Here is a 24,941-nt window from a genome sequence, read left to right as displayed (position 1 = left end):
CACCGTATCTATTGAGCTGTCTCTGCAGTGCAGTTACCAAACACTTTTCTTGGAATAATTCTTCTTTGTGGAGTCAACCCTTAACTCCTCTCACTCCTGGGCTAGGAGAGAAAGGAGTCAGTGATTCCATGCCCATCCTATTAAGGCCGGATGTTTAATAGCCTTTCCATCTTTCCAGCAGTGCAGCTCGATGCCCGAGTTTAAGCCTGTGGTCGCAGGGGTCCTGAAGGTCCTGATTCACAGCCTGTGCTGTAACCAGAGCACCCTATACCTGCAAAACTGCTTCAACACACAGCGAGCCGTCATTGCCAAGGTAACCAGATCTGTGATGAATGGGGTCAGAATTTTGTGAATGAGTTACTGAACGAGAGGGCTAAACAAATGGGGTACCTGCCCTCCAGCGGGCTGAAAGAGGCTGCTGTTCACGGAGGAGGATTGAGTGAATATTCCTGGCTGACCATCACCCCTGGAATTGTCTTTCAGCACTGGGCGGGGCAGGAAGAGAAAATTGGGGGAGGATTGGAAGGGGAGGGGGGTTAGTGTTGAAGCAGTTTGTTTATTGGACTGATGAGGAGTGCATCAGAAAACATTTCAAGCAAAACTCAGGGTGGGATTGAAATCCAAACAAAATAGAAGCTTTACGGATTCATGCGGTTGCTCCATTCTGTAGGTTATAAAATTCCACTGCCAAATAACCTATCGATACCAAATCAGTACACAGATCGAAGCTGTGCTCAGTGCCTGCAGCAGGAAGAGACCTTAAACACTCTTTGAAAGGGAGAGAAATGTGCACTTGGTACTTTAGAGAAACCATAAATAGGGGAAAAATCTTCAATTTGTCCCTCAATGCTGGGCAGCATTTGTCCTTTTCCACTCTTAATTTACTTCCACAATCTCATTGTTCCCTGGGGCAATCCAGTAAAAGGTCCTTTGCCCCATGTCTGAGGGAAAACTGGGGAAGAACCCAAAGACATGGGGAAAATCACCCTTTTCTGGATTATCCCAGGGAGAAATGAGATTGTGGGAGTAAATTAGGCTAGGGAAAGGATGAAGGCTGCTCGGCATTGAATAAACAGCCTCAGTCCTGCAATTTACCGGTCCGTAAATTAACAAATAAACTGGTTCAATATTTATCCTTGTGTTCTGGTTATTTGTGTGCCTGTGTGTACACATACATACATATGTACATATACTTTTGTATTTTTGTGTATGTATACATACGCATGTGTTTGTTGTGAGTGTTTGGATATTTAAAAAAGATTAATTCCAGTTGAATCCCAGACACGTTGAATTGATCACACTGATGCTATTGATTCATTACCATCCCGTTATGTTTGATCAGCTCCTTCTGCAGAGCTAACTGACTGTTACTGTGTCCATGCTGCAGTTTCCTGATGTGCTGTTTGATGAGGACTCGGAGCACTGCACGGACCTGTGCTTGCTGCTGCTGCAGAGATGCATGAGTCGTTTTGAGAGCACGCGGGTCCAGGCCTCGGCCTCCCTCTACCTACTCATGAGGCAGAGCTACAAGGTGGTGAGTGAGCTGGAGCTTGCAGCAGTGCAGAAATCTTCTCAGCTTCCAGATTTAATTTCCAAGGAAATTATGAGTGCAAGCTGATAAATCTCTTAGAGCCAGTTGGTGAAGGAGACCAAGGTCGGGATTTTCTGCTCCCTTTCCCGTCGACAGGTTCGGCGACGAGAGGGGGAAATATCACGAGGACAGAGTCGTGTTTGACATCGGTGTAAAAGCAGGAAGTGAATGTCCCCGTGTCAGTAGTGGGCCGTCTTTCCCACCATTCAACATTGGGAACCTCAGTGTAAAACATTGGCATCTCATTATCACTCCATACGCTGACAGCATACTCCCAGGACACAAAATGCGTCCATGGTGGCCTGATGTCAGAATGGCTCAATGACGACCGGTCTCCGAAGGTGTGCACCTGACTAGCAGTACTCCAAGGGGAATGTGAAGATGAGCGTAGCGCTTGGGTGGGCGTTGGAGAAAGTCGTGCCAGGGTAATGCCATGGGATGCCAGTTTGAGGCCCACTTGATATCAATTTAATGCCAAGAGGGTGCCATGGGGGCACTAGGGTGAAGAATGTTTCTTGGTATGCCCACTGTGCGCTGGGGCAGCCTTTAAAATGGTGTCTGGACCACCGATTTGATGGTGGGATGGGTGAATCAGAGGCCGCCCACCAGCGATACTTCATGGAACTTCAGGCCTTCTTTTTCTTCAAAGTCCCGCACTTTAGAGTCATAGAATAACCTACAGTGCAGAAGGAGGCCATTCGGCCCATCAAGTCTGCACCAGCCCTTGGAAAGAGCACCCGACAAGCCCACACCACCACCCTGTTCCTGTAACCCCACCTAACCTTTTGGACACAAAGGGGCAATTTAGCATGGCCAATTCACCTAACATGCACATTTTTTGACTGTGGGAGGAAACTAGAGCACCCGGAGGAAACCCACGCAGACATGAGGAGAACGTGCAAACTCCACTGAGGCCGGAATTGAACCCGGGTCCCTGGAGCTGTGAGGCAGCAGTGCTAAGCACTGTGCCACCATGTCGCTCTGTGACATGTATGACATAAAAAACTGCCTCTGCTGTTGGCGGGCTCAATGTCACTTTTCCTGACTGACATCGGACTTTGCTAATATGGGAGAAAATCTCGCCCCCTCAAGTCAATGTATATGGCCGGTTTCGCTCAGTGGGCTAGACAGCTGGTTTGTGATGCAGAACAAGGCTAGCAGTATGCATTCAGTTCCCGTACTGGCTGAGGTCATTCATGAAGACCCCGCCTTCTCAACCTGCCACTTGTCTGAGTTAAACCCACCACCAGTCAGCTCTCCTCCTCAAAGGGGAAAGCATCCTATGGCCATCTGGGACGAGGGTGACTTTCCCGTTACAACCCAAGGAACTGAGGGCACTGTTGCTAAGTTTGCAAATGATACAAAGATATGGAGAGGGCCAGGTAGATTGAGGAAGCAGGCGGGCTTCTGAAGGACTTCGACAGGCTAAGAGAGTGGGCAAAGAAGTGGCAGATGAAATACAGTGTGGAAAAGTGTGAGGTTATGCGCTTTGGTAGGAAGAATGGAGGCATAGACTATTTTCTAAATTGGAAAAGGCTTAGGAAATCAGAAGCACAAAGGGATTTAGGAGTCCTAGTCCAAGATTCTCTTAAGGTTAACATGCAGGTTCAGTCGGCAGTTAGGAAGGCAAATGCAATATTAACATTCATGTCGAGAGGGTTAGAATGTAAGAGCGGGATGTACTTCTGAGGCTGTATAAGGCTCTGGTCAGACGCCATTTGGAGTATTGTGAGCAGTTTTGAACCTCGTATCTAAGGAAGGATGTGCTGGCCTTGGAAAGGGTCCAGCGGAGGTTCACAAGAATGATCTTGGAATGAAGAGCTTGTCATATGAGGAGCAGTTGCGGACCCTGGGTCTGTACTCCTTGGAGTTTAGAGGGATGAGAGGGGATCTTATTGATTTTATTGAAACTTACAGGATACTGAGAGGCCGAGATAGAGTGGACGTGGAGAGGATGTTTCCACAAGTGAGATAAACTGGAACCCTACAGCACAGCCTCAGACTGAAGGGACAATCCTTTAAAACTGAGATGGGAAGGAATTTCTTCAGCCAGAGGGTGGTGAATCTGTGGAACCCTTTGCCGCAGAAGGCTGTGGAGCCAAATCACTGGGTGTCTTTAAGACAGAGATAGATAGGTTCTTGATTAATAAGGGGATCAGGGGTTATGGGGAGAAGGCAGGAGAATGGGGATGAGAAACATCAGCCATGATTGAATGGCGGAGCAGACTCGATGGGCCAAATGGCCTAATTGTGCTTCTATGTCCGATGGTTTTATGGTCTAACCCCACCACCAGTCTCAGAGAGTGTCTCTTTACACTCATTTGAAAAATCAGATGAATCAATTAAACAAATAAATTAACCCCTTAAAGGGCACTATCGAATTTTTATAACCAAAGAACAAAAAGGAAATTTATCAAATAAAAATTAAATGATCAGGACTGATGATGCATTCCAGGCCCTGCAGTTCCCACTGCAGAAGGCCTCAGGCATACTGGTGGAAGTGTCCCTTTGTACTCGTGTGAATAATTTAGGTAAACAAATAAGCTAATTAACTAAATAACCACTCCTTCTGGGGACACTGTAATGAAAAACAAAACTGTAATGGAAATTTATCAAATTCAATTAAAATAATGTTTCTGGGGCTGAAGATGCACTGCAGCCCCTGCAGCGCCCACTGGTCACAGAAGGCCTGAAGTGTACCAGTGGAGACCACTTGCTCCCTCTCCAAGGACACCCGGGTGCAAACATCACCATGAAAGAAAAATGGTCATTCAGGTCGAAGGACCCCCTCAACTGCCCACTGTCTGGAACTGTCAATGACCACCTTATGTGCACAACTAATTATCAAATGAGTGCCTCCCATATTTAACTTTAATTTCTACAATTAACACAAGGCATTCTGTGGGATTCTCCTTCGGCGGGATCCTCCGCCCCTCCGGCAGTGCACGCACGCCCCAGCGTTTCCTGAGGGCGGGCGGTGGCCCGCAATGGGAAACCCCATTGGCCAGCTGTGGGAATGAAGAATCCTGCTGCCGGTGAGGGCGCACCGCGCCGATAAACGGGACTGCCGGGATGGAGAATCCCGCCCATTGTCTTCTGTGTGGATGTCTGTCATGGCTCAGTGGTACTCTTGCCTCTGAGTCAGGAGGTTGTGGGTTCAAGTCCCACTCCAATGACTTGAGTAGAAAACCCAGGCTGACACTCCACTTTGGCATGTCATTGTGAAAGGACTTAAATAAATGTAAGTCTCTCCTGCATATTTAAGGACCCTTTTTTATGATGGAAAAAGAATCAATGAATCCCTGCAGTGCAGAAAGAGGCCATTCGGCCCATCGAATCTGCACCGATACTTCGAAAGACCAGCCTACCTAAGCCCAATCCCCTGCCCTGTAACTCCACCCTAAGGGGCAATTTAGCAAGGCCAATTCACCTAACGTGCACATCTTTGGACTGTGGGAGAAAACCGGAGCACCCGGAGGAAATCCAGGCAGACACTGGGAGAACGTGCAAACTACACACAGACAGTTACCCGAGGTCAGAATCGAACCCGGGTCCCTGGCTCTGTGAGGTAGCAGTGCTATCCACTATCCTACCGTGCCACCCAGAAATGTGAGAGAGTTATCTGTCCTGGAGCAGTTAACATCCATGGTGTAATGTCAAAGTGACATCAATAACCAGGAAGAGTTTCACTGATTGCAAACCCTGGGCTAGAAACACACCTTCTGTTGGTGTACAGTCCTGGTGCATTTTTCACAATTTACTGCATTCCTTAATGATTGCAGAATTTAGTAATTATATGTTTGCAGGACAAAAAATAAGCAGATTGTGGCAGACATAAGGTGCAAAGGAAGTTGAAACATTCCTGGTGGTAGCAATGACACATGGTACTCAATATATTTCTCCATCTGCTGGTACAACAGAAGATGCTAAATCCACTTTGAACCCTAGAATGGTCCAGCAGAGCGAAGGTCAAATTAAACTTCACCCTGTGACATTGCACAGAAGTTCATTTCCACATTAGATACATCTGTACATCATTTGATTACGGCAGGTTTCAAAATAAAAGTAAATAAAGTGTGAAAAACAAAACTTACTGAGATTTCTTTAACAATAAATCTACCTTCAGTAATTACAATATCTTTGCTCCAGCTACACACCTCTCTTTTGTAGACATTGGACCACTTTTCCTTATAAAGCTGGACATACCTACAGCTTCAGTGATGAAAAGCCCCGGTGCCACTGCACCTACAGTGTAACATTTGTCTTCGTGTGTCATAAGAACTACATTTGAGGCTTGTTTTGGGTTGTTAGTTTTACAAGTTGGTACACATGGAGGTGACGGATCAGCTACCTGCCAGGTAATAAAGGTGGACGTCATTGGGAGGGCTGGTGGGCAGAGAGAAGACAGCAGTGCAGTCATTTGAGGAATCCTGATTAATTGTGGTGGAGGGGCGCTGGCCTGTAATATGGTAAGTAGAAGCCGTGTTAAAACAGAATTAAAAGACCCCATTCAATCACCGCATGTAAGTTGATAATTAGTCAACCTACAAGGTTGATTAAAAGAGTCACTAGCAAAAGACTTCTTACTATCCTACTCAGCATCTGTGCAACCGACATGAAACCTCAGATCAGTATTTCTATCTCTACTTGTCATCTGAGGAGGGATCAGGCCTTGCCTGACAATTTACTCAAAACTCCTTGAGGAAATAGACGTAAAGTCGCCCAATCGCAGATGACCACAGGCTGCTTTCTGGTGCTAACTGACTGGTGGTGATTTAACCTGAGGGTCATCATACTTCAGACGAGGGGTAAGATTGAGAAGGTGAAGCCTTCATGAATAACCTCAGCCAGTATGGGAATTGAACCCGCGCTGTTGGCCTTGCTCTGCAACACCAATCTGGCATCCAGCCAACAGAGCTAAATAACAACCCTGTTGATAGATCTGCGTGAGCTCTTTAATACCGAGGGACGTGGGCAGCACGGTGGCGCAGTGGGTTAGCCCTGTAGTCTCATGGCGCCAAGGTCCCAGGTTCGATCCCGGCTCTGGGTCACTGTCCGTGTGGAGTTTGCACATTCTCCCCGTGTTTGGGTGGGTTTCGCCCCCATAACCCAAAGATGTGCAGGGGAGATGGATTAGCCACGCTAAATTGCCCCTTAATTGGAAAAAATGAAGTGGGTACACTAAATTTATTAAAAAAAGAAAAAAAATACCGAGGGGCAGTTAATAATCACTTCTCAAGACATAGAAGGCCAGCTGCTGAGGTGGATTGAAAATTAACCAAAATGGAGGGAGCAAAGGGCATTCGGAAAGCGAGCTACACTGACATGGCAAGGGTTCACTGGCGAGTAGTGCAGGGGTCAAAGTACGTCAGTGGTTTGAGCTGCAGCAGATATGCTTACAGATGAACGCGTACAGAGGGGGGAGGAGATATCAAACAATAGGGAAGAGGCAAATCAACAGCAAAGAAATCTGGATCTTTTAACTTGAGATGTTAAAGCCACATTTATTGCCCAATTTCTCTGAGAAGGTGTTAACAGTAAATCACGTGGGCCTGGAGTCACATGTAGGCCAAACTGGGTTAAGGATAAAAGACATTAATGAACTGATTGGGTTTTTTGCTCACACAGAAGTTTGCGTATACAAAGTGAGCAAATTTATTGACTGACAACTTGCTATAATAGGAATTGAATTCATAGTCCCTCTGTTGCTTGCTCAGCAGGTTAGGGGATTGATGAGGGTCAAATTATATTAATGTGGATTTGAATATTTTCTGTACACTTTGAATTTTCTGTGCTGACTAACCTGGAACTTCTTATGCTCAGCACTTTTCAAGAATGAAAATGTACATCACCTTATCGCTGGCATCCTTAGCGGAAAAAATATCGAACCAGGATGAGTACTGTCTCCAGAAATCCCTTGGGACAATCCTAACTTACCTGGAGACAGATAGGGCCATGCAGCATACCGGCTTCCTGACACAGGTAAGGAAACTCTGACCTTTCATAGAATTGACAGTGCAGAAGGAGGCCATTCGGCCCATCGAGTCTGCACCGGCTCTTGGAAAGAGCACCCTACCCAAGGTCAACACCTCCACCCTATCCCCACAACCCAGTAACCCCACCCAACACTAAGGGCAATTTTGGACACTAAGGGCAATTTATCATGGCCAATCCACCTAACCTGCACATCTTTGGACTGTGGGAGGAAACCGGAGCAGCCGGAGGAAACCCACGCACACACGGGGAGGATGTGCAGACTCCGCACAGACAGTGACCCAAGCCGGAATCGAACCTGGGACCCTGGAGCTGTGAAGCAATTGTGCTATCCACAATGCTACCGTGCTGCCCTAACTTTAAAGGGACCTTAAATCTAATCACAGAATAAGTAAAGTGCACATGATATATTTGTTGTGTAAGAATAGTGAGATTTATAATCTGTTGTGCACCAGTGTTGTCAGTTGAAAATGTGGTGGGGACAATTTTTCTGGTCCAAGTTCATGCAGTTGACTGGAGCAGCATGGTCAATATGAGTTGTGCCTACCCAGGCTCAGGAATGCAGCTAGTTCCTGGCCAAGGTCACTAATATTGCCCTCGGGCATCCCAGACACAGACCCACCCTCCAGTTAGGCTTCAACTGGCAGGTCAAGAAAACAGCACAGTGGTAGACCTGTGAGACCTGCCTGCAATCGTCTGTAGAGCAGCCTTTGGGACCTTTTGTGAGCAGTTGAAGACTGGCAGCCAGAAAAGACTTATCCTGGTTAAGGTGTGCGGGGAGGTACTGTACCGGTCAATAAAAATAGACCTTGGCATCCTTCTCTCTCTTAAAGCTACCCCTGGAATGCTGCCAATCCTCTAGTCCATGAGGGTCCTCTCTTTATCTCCAACTCTTAACTTCAGCTCATGCCTTTCAAACTGGGGACCAGGTCAGGAAAATTGACTCTGGTGATCTTACAGTAACAATAGTAATAATTTTTCCAATTAAAAAAAAAAAAAATCTCACTCTCTGGAGTGTAAGGATCATCTCTCAATCCTCTGGAATTTAGGAACTGTCTTTCACTCAGTGTGTGGCAATGCTTCCCTCATGTTACAGCACACTGATGCAGGAGACCTATTCAACATCGCACTCCCTATCCTCATCCACCTTTCGAACGGACCTTCAACTGCACAAAACCTGCTCCCAGAAGTACACGTAAAATATCCTGAGACTCTGCTGATAGAACATCGGATATATCCTCTCAGTGTCACAACCCAACATTTAACCAACACCACTAACCATTGATTAACTGATCACTTATCTATGGGATCTTGTGAGAAAGTTGGATAGAACTTTTGCCTAGAAAATAATTAATTGGCCATAAAATGCTTTGGGATATCCTGAGGGTGCTAGATAAATAAACTTTTTTCTTTGAAATCAATGATTGACATGACAACAATGGCTATGTGGCAAATATTTGAAGGGCTATTATTTTGGGTTATTTTGCTCCGTTCAATTTGCTGTACCTCTTTAAGTGCTTGTTATAAAAGTGATGCATCTTCTAATGTAGACGCATATTTGGACAGCGTGTATTGGTTGGTACTTTCCATTTGGCACAACATCAAACTTGCAGTAATACATCTAAGCTCATGGTATAGTTGCTAACTCTAGTTGGATATATTCACGGAACTTACATCATATGATCCCTCACTTCCACTGCCCCACCCAATTAACAGCAATCTTTTCTATTTCCAATATTGCAATAATTCATAGTGAAAGCATTCTAAGAATATGGAAAATGTGTGATTTTATTTGATAACGCTATGATTTTTCTCCCTGATTCCTTCCACGGAACACAGTTCCATCGGTCAGAAGCAGAAGTCCGCCATTCAGCCCTTTGAGCCTGTTCCACCATTCACTATGATCGTGGATGATTTGGCTCTGGTCTTGACTTCATTTTCCTGCCTGTCCCTCATGACTCCCCTGCCTTCTCAAAAACCCATCTAACTCAGCCTTGAATAAATTCAATGACCCAACCTCCATTGCTTTCTGGGGAAGAAAATTCCACAGAATAACAACCTTCTCGAGAGAAAAAGAATTCTCCTCCTCTCCATCTTAAAGTTTGGGTCCTAATTCTAGTCTCTCCCTCTATCTAAGCTGTTAAGTCCCCTCAGGATCTTGTATGTTTCAATAATATTGCCTCTCATTCTATTAAATTCTGAGGGTATAGGCCCAATCTCTTCAACTGTTCTTTTTAACATAACCCCCTTATCGCGAGGATGAGTCACATGAACTTTCTCTGAACAGCTTCTAACACAATTTTATTTTGTTTTTAAATAAGGAGACCAAAACCGTACACGGTGGGGTAAACTTTCCGGTCTAGCCCACCGCACGAATCGTCACGGGCAGGACGGACAATTTTGAAAAAATATATAAATTTAGGGTACCCAATTCTTTTTTTTTTCCAATTAAGGGGCAATTTAGCGTGGTCAATCCACCTACCCTGCACATCTTTGGGTTGTGGAGGTGAGACCCACGCAGACATGGGGAGAATGTGAAAACGCCACACGGACAGTGACCCGGGGCCAGGATCGAACCCGGGTCCTCAATGTCATGAGACAGCAGTGTTAACCACTGCGCCACCGTGCCGCCCTGGGACGGACAATTTGATAGACCATTGAAAGGCCCATTGACCTTGGGCGGGAATTTTTGGTTTCAGCACGCGCAGAAAATTCCACCCAGTATTACAGATGTGGTCTCACCAATACCCTGTGCAGCTGCAGTAAAGCTTCCTTATTTTTATATTCCATTACCCTTGCAATAAACGCCACATTCCATTTGCCTTACTAATCACTTCCCGTACTTGCAGTTTAACTGTTTGTGATTCATGTACCAAGAATCTCATGGCGGTATGGTAGTTAGCACTGCTGCCTCAACTTCGATTCCGACCTTGGGTAACTGTATGTGGTGGAGTTGGCACGTTCTCCCCGTGTCTGTGTGGGTTTCCTCCGGGTGCTCCGGTTTCCTCCCGCAGTTCAAAGATGTTAGGTGGATTGATCATGCTAACTTACCCCTTAGTGTCCAGACAAGTGCAGGTTAGGAGGGGTTATGGGTTTACGGAGATAGGGTGGGGGAGTGGGCCTAGGTAGGGTGCTCTTTCAGAGGGTCGGTGCAGATTCGATGGGATGATTGGCCTCATTATGCGCTGTAGGCATTCTATGGTTCTAAGACACCCAGAACCTTCTGAACCATCGAGCTCAGCAATTTCTCTCCATTGAAATAATATTCTGCTTTTCTATTGTTACTGCCAAAGTGGACAAGTCCACATTTTCCCACTTGCACTTATTTGCCAAATGATTGCCCGCTCACTCAACCTGTCTATATCCCTTTGCAGACTCTCTACCTCCTCTTGACCACTTACTTTCCTACTGATATTGGTGTCATTGACAAATTTAGCTACCACACCTTAGGTTCCTTCATCCAAACCATTGATATCGACTAAATAATTAAGGCCCCAGCACTGACGCCTGTGACATTCCACTAGTTTGAGCTTGCCAACCCAAAAAAGATCAATTTATCCCTACTCTCTGCTTCCTGTTAGATAACAAATCCTTTATCTACGCTAAATGCTTTATCTACAGGGTAGCACGTAGCATCGTGGTTAGCACAGTTGCTTCACAGCTCTAGGGTCCCAGGTTCGATTCCTGGCCTGGGTTACTGTCTGTGCGGAGTCTACACGTTCTCCCCGTGTGTGCGTGGTTTCCTCCGGGTGCTCCGGTTTCCTCCCGCAGTCCAAAGATGTGCGGGTTAGGTGGATTGGCCATGCTAAATTGCCCTTAGTGTCCAATCAGGTTAAGTGGGGTTACTGGGTTACGGGTATGGGGTGGAAGTGTGGGTTTGGGTAGGGTGCTCTTTCCAAGGGCCGGTGCAGACCCGATGGGCCAAATGGCCTCCTTCAGCACTGCAAATTCTATGATTCTGTGATTCTAATATATTACCCTCTGGACCATGTGCTCTTACCTTTTGTTGTACCCTTGATGCGACACCTTATCAAATGTCTTTCGAAAATCCAGGTTTCCCTTTATCCACCTTGCTTGTTACTTTCTCAAAAAATGGAAATAAATAAAACACTATTTTCTTTCCACATAAGCATGTTGAATCTGCCTGGTCACACATTGATTTTCTAAGTATCCTGCTATAACTGCCTTGCTAATGGGACTGTAGCACTTTCCCTCTGACACATGTTGGGCAAACTGGCCTATAGTTTCCAGCTTTCTGTTTCCCTCTTTTCCTGAACAAAGGTGTTATATTAGCTATTTTGCAGACTGCTGGGACCCTTTCAGAATTTAATGAATTTTGGAAAATTCTAAACAATGCATCTACTATCTCTACATTCTCTTATTTTAAGACTATAGCATGCAAACCATCTGGTCCTGGGACTTGTCAGCCTTTAGGTCTAATAGTTTGCCAGCATCTTTTCCCTGTGATGTTGATTGTTCACTTCTTAATTTTGGGGGAGAATCTTTGGGGAGTCAAAGTCTTCTAAAGTGAAGAGAGTCACAAAATACTTGTTCAATAACTCTGCCATTTCTTTTTTTTCTATTACCAATTCCCCAAATTTACTCTTCAGAGGAACAACATACCTTTTCTTATTTAAATACTTGTTGAAACTCTTACTGTTTGTTTTGATATTGCTAGCTAGCTTTCTTTCGTACTCCACTTTCTCCTTTATTATTTTTTTAGTCACTCTTTCCTGGCACTTAAAATCTGACCAATCTACTAACCTACCACTTATCTCTACAGATTCATACCGTGTATTTTCAATTTGATACAATCCTTAACTTCCTTATTTAATCTTTTTTTTTTCATACCAGGATAAATGCTGAGAGTTATTAAATATCTCCTTAAAAGTCTATTCTTGCATCTCTACTGTGCTACCTTTAACCTAGTTTTCTACTTCACTTTAGCTAACTCTGTTTTCATACCCTAATAATTACCTTTAATCAGGTTTAAAACACTAGACTTACATTTACTCCATTCAAATGGAATGTGAAATTCTATCATATTGTGATCACTGTTACCCAGTTGCTCCTTTCCCATGAGGTTATTGATTACTCCTGTCTCCCTGCTCATTACAAGGTCTAGAATAGCCTGCTCCCTGCTTGCTACTAGAATGCACTTCTCTTAAGAAATAGTCTTGAACACAGTCTATGAACTCATTTTTCCAGACTCCTTTACTAGTCTGATTCATCCAATCTACATGTAGATTAAAGTCACCAATGATTAGGGTGACCCGATCGCACAGTGGTTAGCATTGCTGCCTCACAGCGCTAGGCACCCAGGTTCAATTTTCACCTTGGGTGAATGTGGAGTTTGCACGTTCCCCTGTGTCTGCATGGGTTTCCTCCGGGTGCTCCAGTTTCATCCCACTGTCCAAAGATGTGAGGGTTAGGTGGATTGGCCATGCTAAAATTGCCCCTAGTGTCCAGAAATGTCCAAGTTCGATGGGGTTATGGGGAATAGGGCAAGGGAGTGGGCCTAGGTAGGGTGCTCTTTCAGAGGGTCATTGCAGACATGATCGCCCAAATGGCCTCCTCCTGCACAGTAGGGATTCTATGGATATGAATTCTATGGACTAAAACGGTACCTTTCTTATAAACCCTATTCATTTCTTCCTGTATACTCTTGTCCGACAGTGTAACTATTTTTTTTTAAATTATGAAATTTAGAGTACCCAATTCATTTTTTCCAATTAAGGGGCAATTTTAGCATGGAATCCACCTACCCTGCACATTTTTGGGTTGTGGGGGCGAAACCCACGCAAACACGGGGAGAATGTGCAAACTCCGCACGGACAGTGGCCTAGAGCCGGGATCGAACCTGGGACCTTGGCGCCGTGAGGCAGCAATACTAACCACTGCGCCACCATGCTGCCCTGGTGTAATTATTTTTAGGGGTCCTGTAAACTACTCCCACAAGTGACCTCCTACCGTTACGATTTCTTATCTCTACCCAAACTGATTCTGTATCTTGTTCTTTTCACTAATTTACTAATGACATTCGTAATTAAGAGAGACACCCCACTACCTTTTCCTAGCTTCCTATGTTTTCAAAATGTGAAATAACTTTCAATATTCAGGTTAGTGACCCTGGTGCCATGTCTCCATGATGGCAATCAAGTCGTACATCTTTATTTCTATCTTGTGTTAATAATTCATCCACTGTCGAGCTTTAGTTCAGGGACACTCCAGGACAACTTTGGAAAATTGGCAACACCGGCTCACGAATGACATAGCAACATTTTACTTGGCCTGCTTGTGATATGTGGCCTCTGCTGGTAGACTTTCCCTTTGGGTTGCGGTCAAAGAATTATGGACAGTTTCATGATCTGGTTTTATTCTTATAGGAAAATATACTAGAAGCAAATCTTCCACATCTCCCTTTTCCAACCCCGCCTTCTTTATCCTAGAATCCTGGGCGAGATTCTCCGACCCTCCACTGGGTCGGAGAATCGCCGGGGGCTGGCGTGAATCCCGCCCCCGCCGGTTGCCGAATTCTCCAGCACCGGATATTCGGCAGGGGCGGGAATCGCGCCGCGCCGGTTGGCCCCCCCCCCCCCCCCCGCGATTCTCCGGCCCGGATGGGCCGAAGTCCAGCTGCTTGAATGCCTGTCCCGCCGGAGTAGATTAAACCACCTACCTTACCGGCGGGACAAGGCGGCGCGGGTGGGCTCTGGGGTCCTGGGGGGGGCGCGGGTCGATCTGGCCCCGGGGGGTGCCCCCACGGTGGCCTGGCCCGCGATCGGAGCCTACCGATCCGTGGGCGGGCCTGTGCCGTGGGGGCACTCTTTTCCTTCCACCTTCGCCACGGTCTCCACCATGGCGGAGGCGGAAGAGACTCCCTCCACAGCGCATGCGCGGGGATGCCGTGAGCGGCTGCTAACGCTCCCGCGCATGCGCCGCCCGGAGATGTCATTTCCGCGCCAGCTGGCGGGGCACCAAAGGCCTTTTCCGCCAGTTGGCGGGGTGGAAATTAGTCCGGCGCGGGCCTAGCCCCTTAAGGTTGGGACTCGGCCCCCCATGATGCGGAGGATTCCGCACCTTTGGGGCGGCGCGATGCCCGACTGATTTGCGCCGTTTTGGGCGCCGGTCGGCGGACATTGCGCCGGTACCGGAGAATTTCGCCCCCTGTCTCTCTCTCTCACTCTCACTCTTTCTCTTTCTCTCGCTGCCTACTAGCAATAATCAGTGCCCATCTCTCACTAGCTTTCCAATCGAGTTGAGGGGCCAAATCTCTGTTTCTTATTTCCAGTGGTCAGAAGTTCCATTCAGAGTTAATCGGACAGACTTAATTTTTCTCAAATTAAACCGATGACGAGCTCGAAAGAGGCACACTGTTCACATCACCAGCTTCAGGATCCTTGGGGAAACATCCGGTCGAACAATTTCCGGAAATGTGTATGAACAGGTTCCAACAATCCTTTCGTGTGCCTAATGCACATATTTTGAAGCTCCAAATGGACCTAGAGTGTCAGTTAATCTCTGGCAGAGGGCCGAGAGCAGCTGCTTCCTGTTTCCAAGATGCCAGCAGTGGCCCGGTAGCAGCGCTCTGAGCTCTGAGTCACAATAAGCTATGCTAGCACTTCACTGCAGCACTAAGGGGATAATGTGTTACAGTAATGCCCGTCTGCATTCTTGGGTGAATGCAGAAGGTCACTTGAAGACGAGCAGGAGAGTTCTCCTGGTTACCGGCCAACATTCATTCATGGGAAGGTAGATAATTTGCAGCACACGGCCCATTCGGCCCATTGTGTCTGTACCATCTGTGAAATAGCAACCCAGTCCAATCCCACTTTACAGCCCTTGCCACTCAGCCCTGTTATTTACAGCAATTCAAGTGCACATCCAAGTAATATTTCAGCGCAGTGAGGGTTTCTGCCTCTCCTTCAGGCAGCGAATTCCAGACCCTGGGTGAAAAAAAATTCCCCTCAATGACCCTTAAGTCCTCAAGCAACATCACTTAAAAGAAAGTCTTGTCATCTATTCCCTGCTATTTGTGGGATATTACTGTGCACAGATTGATTGGCAAGTTTCCTTACATTACTGCAGTGGACTGCAGTTCAAAAACACTTCATTGGATGTAAAATTCTTTGGCCCCTTGCCTTCTCAGAGAAACAGAGATGGGCAATCAGTGTCGACCATAACTTCTTAAACGAAAGGCGCTACATAAATACAGTTCCTTTCTTTTTCACTAAAATTGCTGCTCCACTTCAACTGATGGGGAGTGCTTTGCCTTCAGTGAGGCAAATAGCCCCTGTTGTGTTGGGTGTTCTGGTTCACAAACAAGCCAACATTGCTGGAAGTGGTGTAACGCTATTTTATTAACTGTTCAACTATGTTAACATACTATAAACGTGGGTATAAACAATACCAGCTTAACTGTGGACCCTTTCCTATCACTAGCTATGGTGAGGCACTCAGCACATGGTGAATGTCTGTGATGCAGGCTGTGGGCTCTGTGCTCTGAGCTGGCTGCTGCTAGAATGAGCGGGAACTCTGGTGTCTCCTGTCTTTATAGTGCTTGTGCTCTCACTGGTGATTGGCTGGGGTGTTATGTATGCTGGTTGGTCCTACTGCATGTCCATCAGTGTGTGTATGTGATTGCACCATAATGTACTGATGTATATTATGACAGCCCCCTTTTTTACAAAGAGCATGTGCCTTTGTGAGAATAAATAACGTGTAATGAGTGTATCTGATCATGTGTGTGCAGTATTTCCATAACTATGTACATGAGGCTAGTCTATATACACGGGAAGGTGCCTGGTGCAGAGAAAAGAAAAACAAGGTGTTACACCAACAACGAAACTAATAACGAATGCAATAAACAAACTAGTGAAATGCTGAAACACGATGAAAGAACAAAGCATTGAGTCCAACATTGTAAGGCTCATAAATCAAGTCTCTGAGGTGGGCGACGAATTCGGGTTGACCGCCTCAAGGGTGGGTCAGGAGCCACCGGCTGAGGATCGGGCTGAGCCACGGCCAAGTGAGGAGGAGGCAGGGTATCCGGAAGCTCTACAAAGTCCAGGTCCTCATTTATGCCAGGCCAGTAGACAGCCTCCCGGGCCCTCCGTCGGCACTTCTCTACGCCGAGATGGCCCTCGTGCAGCTGCTCTAAAACCAGGTAATGCATGCTGTGTGGGATCACGATGCGGTCCAGCTTCAGGAGGACGCTATCAACGACTGCCAGATCGTCTTGAATATTCTAGAACTGCGGGCATTGTCCCTTGAGCCATCCGTCAGTCATGTGGCGCATCACACGTTGTAGCAGGGGTTCAGCCGCAGTCTCACGGCGAATGTGGGTTAGGCGATCATCCGTGGCCGGCGGATTGGCGGCCGTGAAGGCCACATGGGCGTCGACTTGGCAAACGAACCCCTCTGGGTCGGACGGAGTGGTGACTACCCTGGACAGAGCATTGGCTATGATCAGATCCTTACCCGGTGTGTGCACGAGTTGGAAATCGTATGTCCGGAGCTTGAGCAATATGCGTTGTAGGCGAGGGGTCATGTCATTGAGGTCTTTTTGGATGATGCCAACCAGCATCATGGTCGGTCTCCACAGTGAACTGGGGAAGGCCATACACGTCATGGAACTTGTCGACACCGGTCAACAGGCCTAGGCACTCCTTCTCGATTTGCGCATAGCGCTGCTCTGTGGGGGTCATGGCCCGTGACGCATAGGCAACAGGGGCCCATGACGAGGCGTCATCTCGTTGCAGGAGCACCGCCCCTATGCCAGATTGGCTAGCGTCTGTTGATATTTTCGTCTCCCTTGCAGGGTCGAAAAACGCCAATACCGGGGAGGTGGTCAGCTTGACCTTGAACTCCTCCCATTCACGCTGGTGGGCGGGAAACCACTGGAAGTCCGTCGTCTTCCTAACTAGGTTGCGGAGAGCCGTGGTGTGGGAAGCGAGGTTAGGGATGAACTTTCCTAGGAAGTTGACCATTCCTAAGAACCGGAGCACCACCTTCTTATCCGCCGGCTTCTGCATGGCCGTGATGGCTGCCACCTTGTCCGCATCCGGCCGCACACCCAACCGAGAGATGTGGTCTCCTAAAAACTTGAGTTCGGTCTGGCCGAAAGAACATTTGGCTCTGTTGAGGCGCAGGCCTTGGTCCCGTATTCGCTTAAAAACACTTTTGAGGCGACTGATGATGATGTCGTCCACAGAGATGCGCACACCCTCTATGCCCTCCATCATCTGCTCCATGATGCGGTGGAACACTTCAGATGCTGATATGATTCCAAATGGCATTCTATTGTAGCAGTACCTGCCAAATGGGATGTTGAAAGTACTCAGCTTTCTGCTGGACTTGTCCAATTGAATCTGCCAGAAGCCCTTTGATGCATCCAGCTTGGTGAATATGTTGGCTCGAGCCATCTCGCATGTGATCTCCTCACGCTTGGGGATAGGGTTGTTGCTCTTTTTAGCTTTAGTCTATTTGCTCTGTTTAGGTCACCTTTGCTCATGAGTCGCCAGGTATCTTTATGATACCGCCACATGGTTCAAGTTCAGGTTATGATTAATAACACAGCACACCGCTTAGTAAGGATTAAAACAACGGTCATTTATTATATACAACAAGCAATATTAATACCCTAATACTACTTTCTATATAAGAAACCTATCACTACTGGCCAATACTTAACTTAGGAAGAGCCCACCAGGTCAGGGAAACGAATGGCTTGTCCAATCAAATCTGGCCCGCGGGATTCAAAAGGCTGCTACAGGTCGGTGGCTAGATGTCTCTACCGGATAGCGATCGTTGGATTCAAACTTACACTTGCCGGTGGCTGGTCTTGCGAAGGTCTCGAGCAGGCGAAGATGAGAGAGAGAGATCTGAATTTGGACCTTTACTTTTATAGGGCCCAGGGGCTTCCCGCCTCCCGGGGCGGCCGTTGACCCTGAGTCCCAAGTGATTGGATTCTGTCCCCAGTCTCTGGGGTCGATGTGTCCAATGGTGAGGCGATTCCTCGATCGGGGGGTGGTCGCTCACCTGTCTTTGTTTCGGCCACTGCAGGCGGCGACAGGTCTGGCCCGGTATTCAATTGCTAATATGTTGCAATTGTTCCCGGGGATAGCCGATTTAACTGTGGATGTCTGAGTAGATTAGGTGTAAACAGTCCTGAATGCAACTGCGGATACCTGTGTTGATGAGCTGTTGATAGCCCTGAGTATCGATCTGGGCTACGTTCCCCGAGCTGAAGCTGCAAACCTGTCTGCAGCTGCCTGCTTGTGTCTTCTTGGCTGCTTTTCCCAGCAGTCTTTCAGGTTAGCCATGTTAAACTGGGTTTTGGCCAGATTAATCGGAACGCAGCCATTTTACATGGCTACATTCCCGCCTTGTGATCCTAACGCGAAGCGTGAAGGATCACATAAATTTTGTCCTCTTCGTTTCCCAACTGGGGGGGCACCTCCCACATGGCCACTACTCTGACCCTAGCTATGCACAAATATTTACCTAAACAATTCTTGAGGGCGCTATGTCAGGCAGGGGCATTTATCTATAAAAAATAAACGGGGAACCTCTAATTTTACCTAAACACTCTATACTCCTAAACATTGCATTATCCTATCTTCCTAAAACATACAACAACAATCACAACATTTAATATACTCTTTCCTGGCTTGGCAGTCAAGCTCAGGATCATACATTTTTTTTTTTATGAAACGTTCCGTATATCTCTTTATTTACAGGAATAATGCACGTGAATACTCTTTACTCTTTATAGCTCGCGGGGGTCTGGGGTCTGGTCATAGCCGAATATCGGGGATTGGATCCGATAGACCGGGGTTCGAGCGCGGTACGCTCTCCTTCTCCACTTGCGGAGGCGCATGGTCTGTACTGCACAACTGAGTATAGCCAATGCCAACAGTGCCTCAATGATGTACGATAGGGAGTACCAAGTTATGAGCTTTGCACACCAGGATAATGCAGCGTGGTTGGTGACTGGGCCCTCGGTACTACAGGGCAGTGAAGCGTTAACGGCAGGGGGGTTTGGAGTAATGGGATCCGCGTTCCCGCGCAACCAAAGGTCCATAATAAGCATGTTGAGCACGAAGAAAGGAGTCCTCATGGCTGTCTTCTTTCTTTTCCTTTCCTGTTTTTGCTGGTTTTCTCCGGACTTGGAGCTTCTGGAGTTCTGTAAGACAAGCGTAGTGTGTGTAAATACTTCGGTTTAATATCTGATGTGTTAGTGTGTCTGTCCTTCTTGGGGCCAATTAAACCCTTATAATTGGTCACAGTATGTGACTCCCCCCCACCATTTTTTTTCAAAACAAATGTTTGGACACGGCGCACTTCCCAATGGTGGACCAGTGCTAACTTTATCATCCAGATGCTCTAGGATGTAAATAGCATGTGGCAGCAACCCAAAGGTTGCCTAAATAAAATAAAACTGTTTTTGAAAGTAAAGTTCGAATGGGGTGCATGTGGGCCGCGACGGGTAAGATTTGGGTGGAGTCCCCGGGTAGGACGGCTACCAATACCGTATCTTCCCTACCCGAGCGTTTTTGACCAACGGGGGGGGTCCCCAGGCAGGGCGGGTCTCACGCCATTTCTCCACTGCCTGAGCGACCAAAGAACGGACAAAAATGTAGTCATCATGGTGGGGTTACTGTTCTGATTCTACCATCAAATCAGAAGAGTAGCTACGATCGGGCGTCTGGGGCAAGTCCTCAGAGGTTTCAGCAGAATGGGCGTGTGGCGGTGGTGGGGGTCAGTGGGAAAAGTTAAAAGTTCAGGTGAATGGGTGTGGGGCGGTGAGAAAATTCTCCTGTAGGACGAACAACATTTAACAAACAGACAGACAACATAAAACATTTAACAAACAGACAACATAAAACATCCTGCAGGTTCCATCAGAAAGGACAACACTTTTCACCAAGTGTCTCCTTTAAATCATCATGTGGACACCTCAGTTCTCGGTCGCTATGGGCTCTGCCTTTTTCTTATCGAGAGTGCTTGTCGGTTGGGCACTCTGTGGTTTCTTAGGGCCATTGCATTCTCTACCAAAATGTCCCAATTTTCCGCAATTGTAGCACTCTTGCGGTTTGGCTGGGGGGCTGTTCTTTCCCTCGTTTACCCAGGCGGGGTTGTGAAGAGTGGTTCTTACTGCCTGCACATCTGCGGCGGCTTGGTTTTCCTCGGGGGTTCTAGTGGCTGATTTGCCATGAGCCGCTTGTTCCCAAACGCGGGACAATCTCTTGACCACCCACTTCTCATTATGAGCCTCCTCCGAGGGGTCATAATTGCTACAGGCATTCTGTCCTGCTTCCGTGGCATGGGAGATAAGGGTGCGGGTCCACTTGGCCATATTGTCTGAGGACAAATGGGCACGATCTACGTTGCCGAAAACGGCTTCAAAATGAATCCACAAGCGTCCTGCGAACGCTGTGGGGTGTTTAGACTTTTTCTGTCTGCATTTATTCAGACCGTCTGCGGGATCGCCCCGGTTGTACCAATCGCATCCAGGATCGCGGTATGCATTTCTGCAAGAGTGCCTCCTCCTACATTCTGTGGGTCGGGAAGGGCTGCTGCGACCGATGGGTCTAAGCTGAGGACCGTGAGCTTTACCTGCTCTTTCTCATCCAGGCCGTACATGGTCGCCTGGTGTTTGACGGTGGCAAAGAAATGGTGTGGGTCTGAAGCGGGGAGGAACGGTGTGATTTTGGCACACGCGTCCCGTAATTGGATCACTGTGAGGGGGGTGGAATATAAGACCTCCGCCTCGTCTGCTGTGGCGGTGCGGTGGGTTGTTACAGGGTTCATGGGAGCCTGTATTATCTGTTGTGTGGGGGGTGGGGGTGCTTTCCTCCTTTGGGGTTTTCCCTGCGCACATGCTCCCTGAACATATCTCTGCACTGTCTCCTGCAATTCTTCCCAATCAGGGCTGTCTTCCTGTTCTAAACTTTCCCCAAAGGTTTCTTGAAATCCCTTTTGGACAGAAAGCAGTGCTTTCAAGTCTGCAACCTGCTTTCGGCACTTAGCATGGTCTAAAGTACTCTGCCTTTGTTCCGTTGTTGTGGCGTGGAGCGCTCTCAAGGCTGCCTTGAGATCACTGCATTGTTTCTGGAGCTTCTCTAACTGGTTTTCTGTTTCTTTCTTTACCAGGACTGCACGCTGCAGGTCCTGATAAGCCTTCTCATACTGTGACTGGAAACTACTCAAGTGCGCCAGACAAGATTGGTGACCCCGTTTGGCGTCAGCCACCTCTTCGTCTTTTGCTGCTAATTTCCCTTTCAATTCCTGGTTCTCTTTCTCAATTTCACATATATCGGTTTTACTTATCTGATGTATGCCTTCTATTTCCTTGCGGAGCGTCCTGACGACCTCCTCTGTGCCTCGCAATTGTGCCAGACAGGACACAATTGCCATCGGCTTGCGCGCTTTTGCTAAACTCTTTCTGTGAATCTCACTCAGGTTCTCCCACCAAGTATGCCCTATACTTCCAGGACCTGAGTCGTCGTTATTGCAGAAATCCTTCCACACGGGCCATCCTTTGCCCTGCAGAATTTTGCGGATTTCCACTTCCCAAACGGGACACTGTCCCGCTCCTACGCTGCTGACTGGTGCGACAGCAAAATCTTCGGGGTTCATGAGGTGCTGCATCGCTTGCATTGCCTGCATGGCTCTCTCTTATCTGCTCGTTACGTTCAAATTTGGAACAGGGGGTCAAGGTGGTGTGGTAGATGCGGGTACGGCTTCCGCTAATTTCCAAAATACCAACTGCCGATAGTTTTGACGCAACAAAAAAGCTATCAGTTTTGCCTTATAACCCTGTTAGTTACGCATGCATATACACACTTCCGAATTGTGAATTATTAACCAGAACCGCTTGAACACTTGTGGTTTTTTTTTTGTTTCCGATTGGATTCTAATTCAAAATGTTGGGGTTTTCCCGGAGTGGTTTTCCACTTCTAAGTCGGGTCCCGTCAGGATGTCGCCAATTATGTTGCTCTTTTTAGCTTTAGTCTATTTGCTCTGTTTAGGTCACCTTTGCTCATGAGTCGCCAGGTATCTTTATGATACCGCCACGTGGTTTAAGTTCAGGTTATGATTAATAACACAGCACACCGCTTAGTAAGGATTAAAACAACGGTCATTTATTATATACAACAAGCAATATTAATACCCTAATACTACTTTCTATATAACAAACCTATCACTACTGGCCAATACTTAACTTAGGAAGAGCCCACCAAGTCAGGGAAACGAATGGCTTGTCCAATCAAATCTGGCCCGCGGGATTCAAAAGGCTGCTACAGGTCGGTGGCTAGGTGTCTCTACCGGATAGCGATCGTTGGATTCAAACTTACACTTGCCGGTGGCTGGTCTTGCGAAGGTCTCGAGCAGGCGAAGATGAGAGAGAGAGATCTGAACTTGGACCTTTACTTTTATAGGGCCCAGGGGCTTCCCGCCTCCCGGGGCGGCCCTTGACCCTGAGTCCCAAGTGATTGGATTCTGTCCCCAGTCTCTGGGGTAGATGTGTCCAATGGTGAGGCGATTCCTCGATCGGGGGGTGGTCGTTCACCTGTCTTTGTTTCGGCCACTGCAGGCGCCGACAGGTCTGGCCCGGTATTCAATTGCTAATATGTTGCAATTGTTCCCGGGGATAGCCGATTTAACTGTGGATGTCTGAGTAGATTAGGTGTAAACAGCCCTGAATGCAACTGCGGATACCTGGGTTGATGGGCTGTTGATAGCCCTGAGTATCGATCTGGGCTACGTTCCCCGAGCTGAAGCTGCAAACCTGTCTGCAGCTGCCTGCTTGTGTCTTCTTGGCTGCTTTTCCCAGCAGTCTTTCAGGTTAGCCATGTTAAACTGGGTTTTGGCCAGATTAATCGGAACGCAGCCATTTTACATGGCTACAGGGTAATGCTCCCGCATGATGTTACGATTTAAATCCTTCGGGTCGATACAGATCCGGAGCTCGCCGGAAGGCTTCTTGACGCACACCATGGAACTGACCCAGTCGGTTGGTTCCGTCACTCTGGAAAGCACTCCTTGGTCCTGGAGGTCCTGCAGCTGCTGCTTGAGGCGGTCCTTGAGGGGTGCTGTGACTCTGCGATGTGCATGCACCACAGGCGTGGCGTCCTGTTTGAGCAAGATTTTGTATGTGTAGGGAAGTGTGCCCATGCCTTCAAAGACATCTCGGTGTTGAGTGATGATGGCACTTAGTTGCGCCCTGAAGTCCGCATCTTGGAAGTCAGACGTGTCCTCTAGAGAGAGGGAATGTACGTGCTGCACGGGTTTGAGGAGCTTGCACGCCTGTGCGCCTAGCAGGGAGTCGTTTGAGGAGCCCACGATCTCGAAGGGTACGGTGACTTTTCGCGAGTTGTGCGTCACCTCGAGTTGGCATGACCCAGTGGCGGGGATGACGTTACCATTATAGTCGATCAGTTGGCAATTGGATGGAAGAATTGTTGGTTTGACCCCCAGGGTTTGAAATGCTGACCATGCGAGGAGATTGGCGGAAGCACCAGTGTCCAGACAGAATCTGATCTGGGATCGGTTGACCGTCAGGGTGGCACACCACTCGTCGTCCGGATCAATGCTGTGCACCAACAGCGGCTGGTGCTTTCGATTCGGGGACAGCCTGTTCTTGGTTATGACAGCAACTCGAAAAGGCTCCCTGTCCTCGGTGTCACTGGTCTGCATGAAGTCAGGATCGGACTCGGTGAAGGTGGGTTGGATTGCCCGAACATTCCTGCGCGGCTGGTTAAATCGTTGCGAGTTGGCAGACTGGGCTGCTCGACAGCAGGCAGCATAGTGGCCAAGCCTGCCACAGCATAGGAACTGTCGTGATTTTGCAGGGCATTGCCGCTTTAAGTGGGCGGAGCCACAGTTGCCGCACGTCATGATGTCAGTGCGTTCGTTGCGCCACCACACATGCGCGGTACGGTCTTGCGTGGTGCAGGCCTGCGCATTGCGTTCCTCCATGTCACCGTCCCCTCGTTTGGCGCGTACAAGCGTGGGAGGCCTCGGAAAGCGCGCAAAATGGTCGCCATCCTCCAGACTGCGGCCCGGGAGGTGTTCAATCGTTCCGCCTCATGGGGCCCTTGCCGCGCCATTTCAGCTGCCAGTATGTAGGAGTACCGGCTGGTGGCATTCTCATGCAGGACACAGGTCTCGATGGCAGTTGCTGGGGTTAGTTGCTTAACTTTAAGGAGCTGCTGACGCAGGGTGTCCAACATGACCCCAAAAACAATCAGGTCGCGTATCATGGAGTCGGAGGTGGGCCCGTAGCCGCAGGATTGTGCGAGGATGCGGAGGTGTGTTAAATAGGATTGGAAAGGCTCGTCCTTACCCT

General features: G+C 47.8%; 1 protein-coding gene across 1 annotated transcript in view; it reads left to right on the top strand.

The window, feature by feature from the left end:
• Positions 1 to 24,941, top strand: part of LOC140395143 (dedicator of cytokinesis protein 7-like) — a 353,436-nt gene that overhangs the window by 266,075 nt on the left and 62,420 nt on the right. Inside the window, exons 33-35 of the mRNA XM_072482618.1 lie at positions 179 to 313; positions 1,388 to 1,534; positions 7,415 to 7,573. Of these exons, the coding sequence (XP_072338719.1) occupies positions 179 to 313; positions 1,388 to 1,534; positions 7,415 to 7,573 (441 nt within the window). The remainder of the gene's footprint in view (positions 1 to 178; positions 314 to 1,387; positions 1,535 to 7,414; positions 7,574 to 24,941) is intronic.

Source organism: Scyliorhinus torazame, chromosome 18, assembly GCF_047496885.1.
Source record: "Scyliorhinus torazame isolate Kashiwa2021f chromosome 18, sScyTor2.1, whole genome shotgun sequence".
Lineage (NCBI taxonomy): Eukaryota > Metazoa > Chordata > Chondrichthyes > Carcharhiniformes > Scyliorhinidae > Scyliorhinus > Scyliorhinus torazame.
Note: the sequence above shows the minus strand (reverse complement) of the source record. Positions and strands in the feature narration are given on the sequence as shown.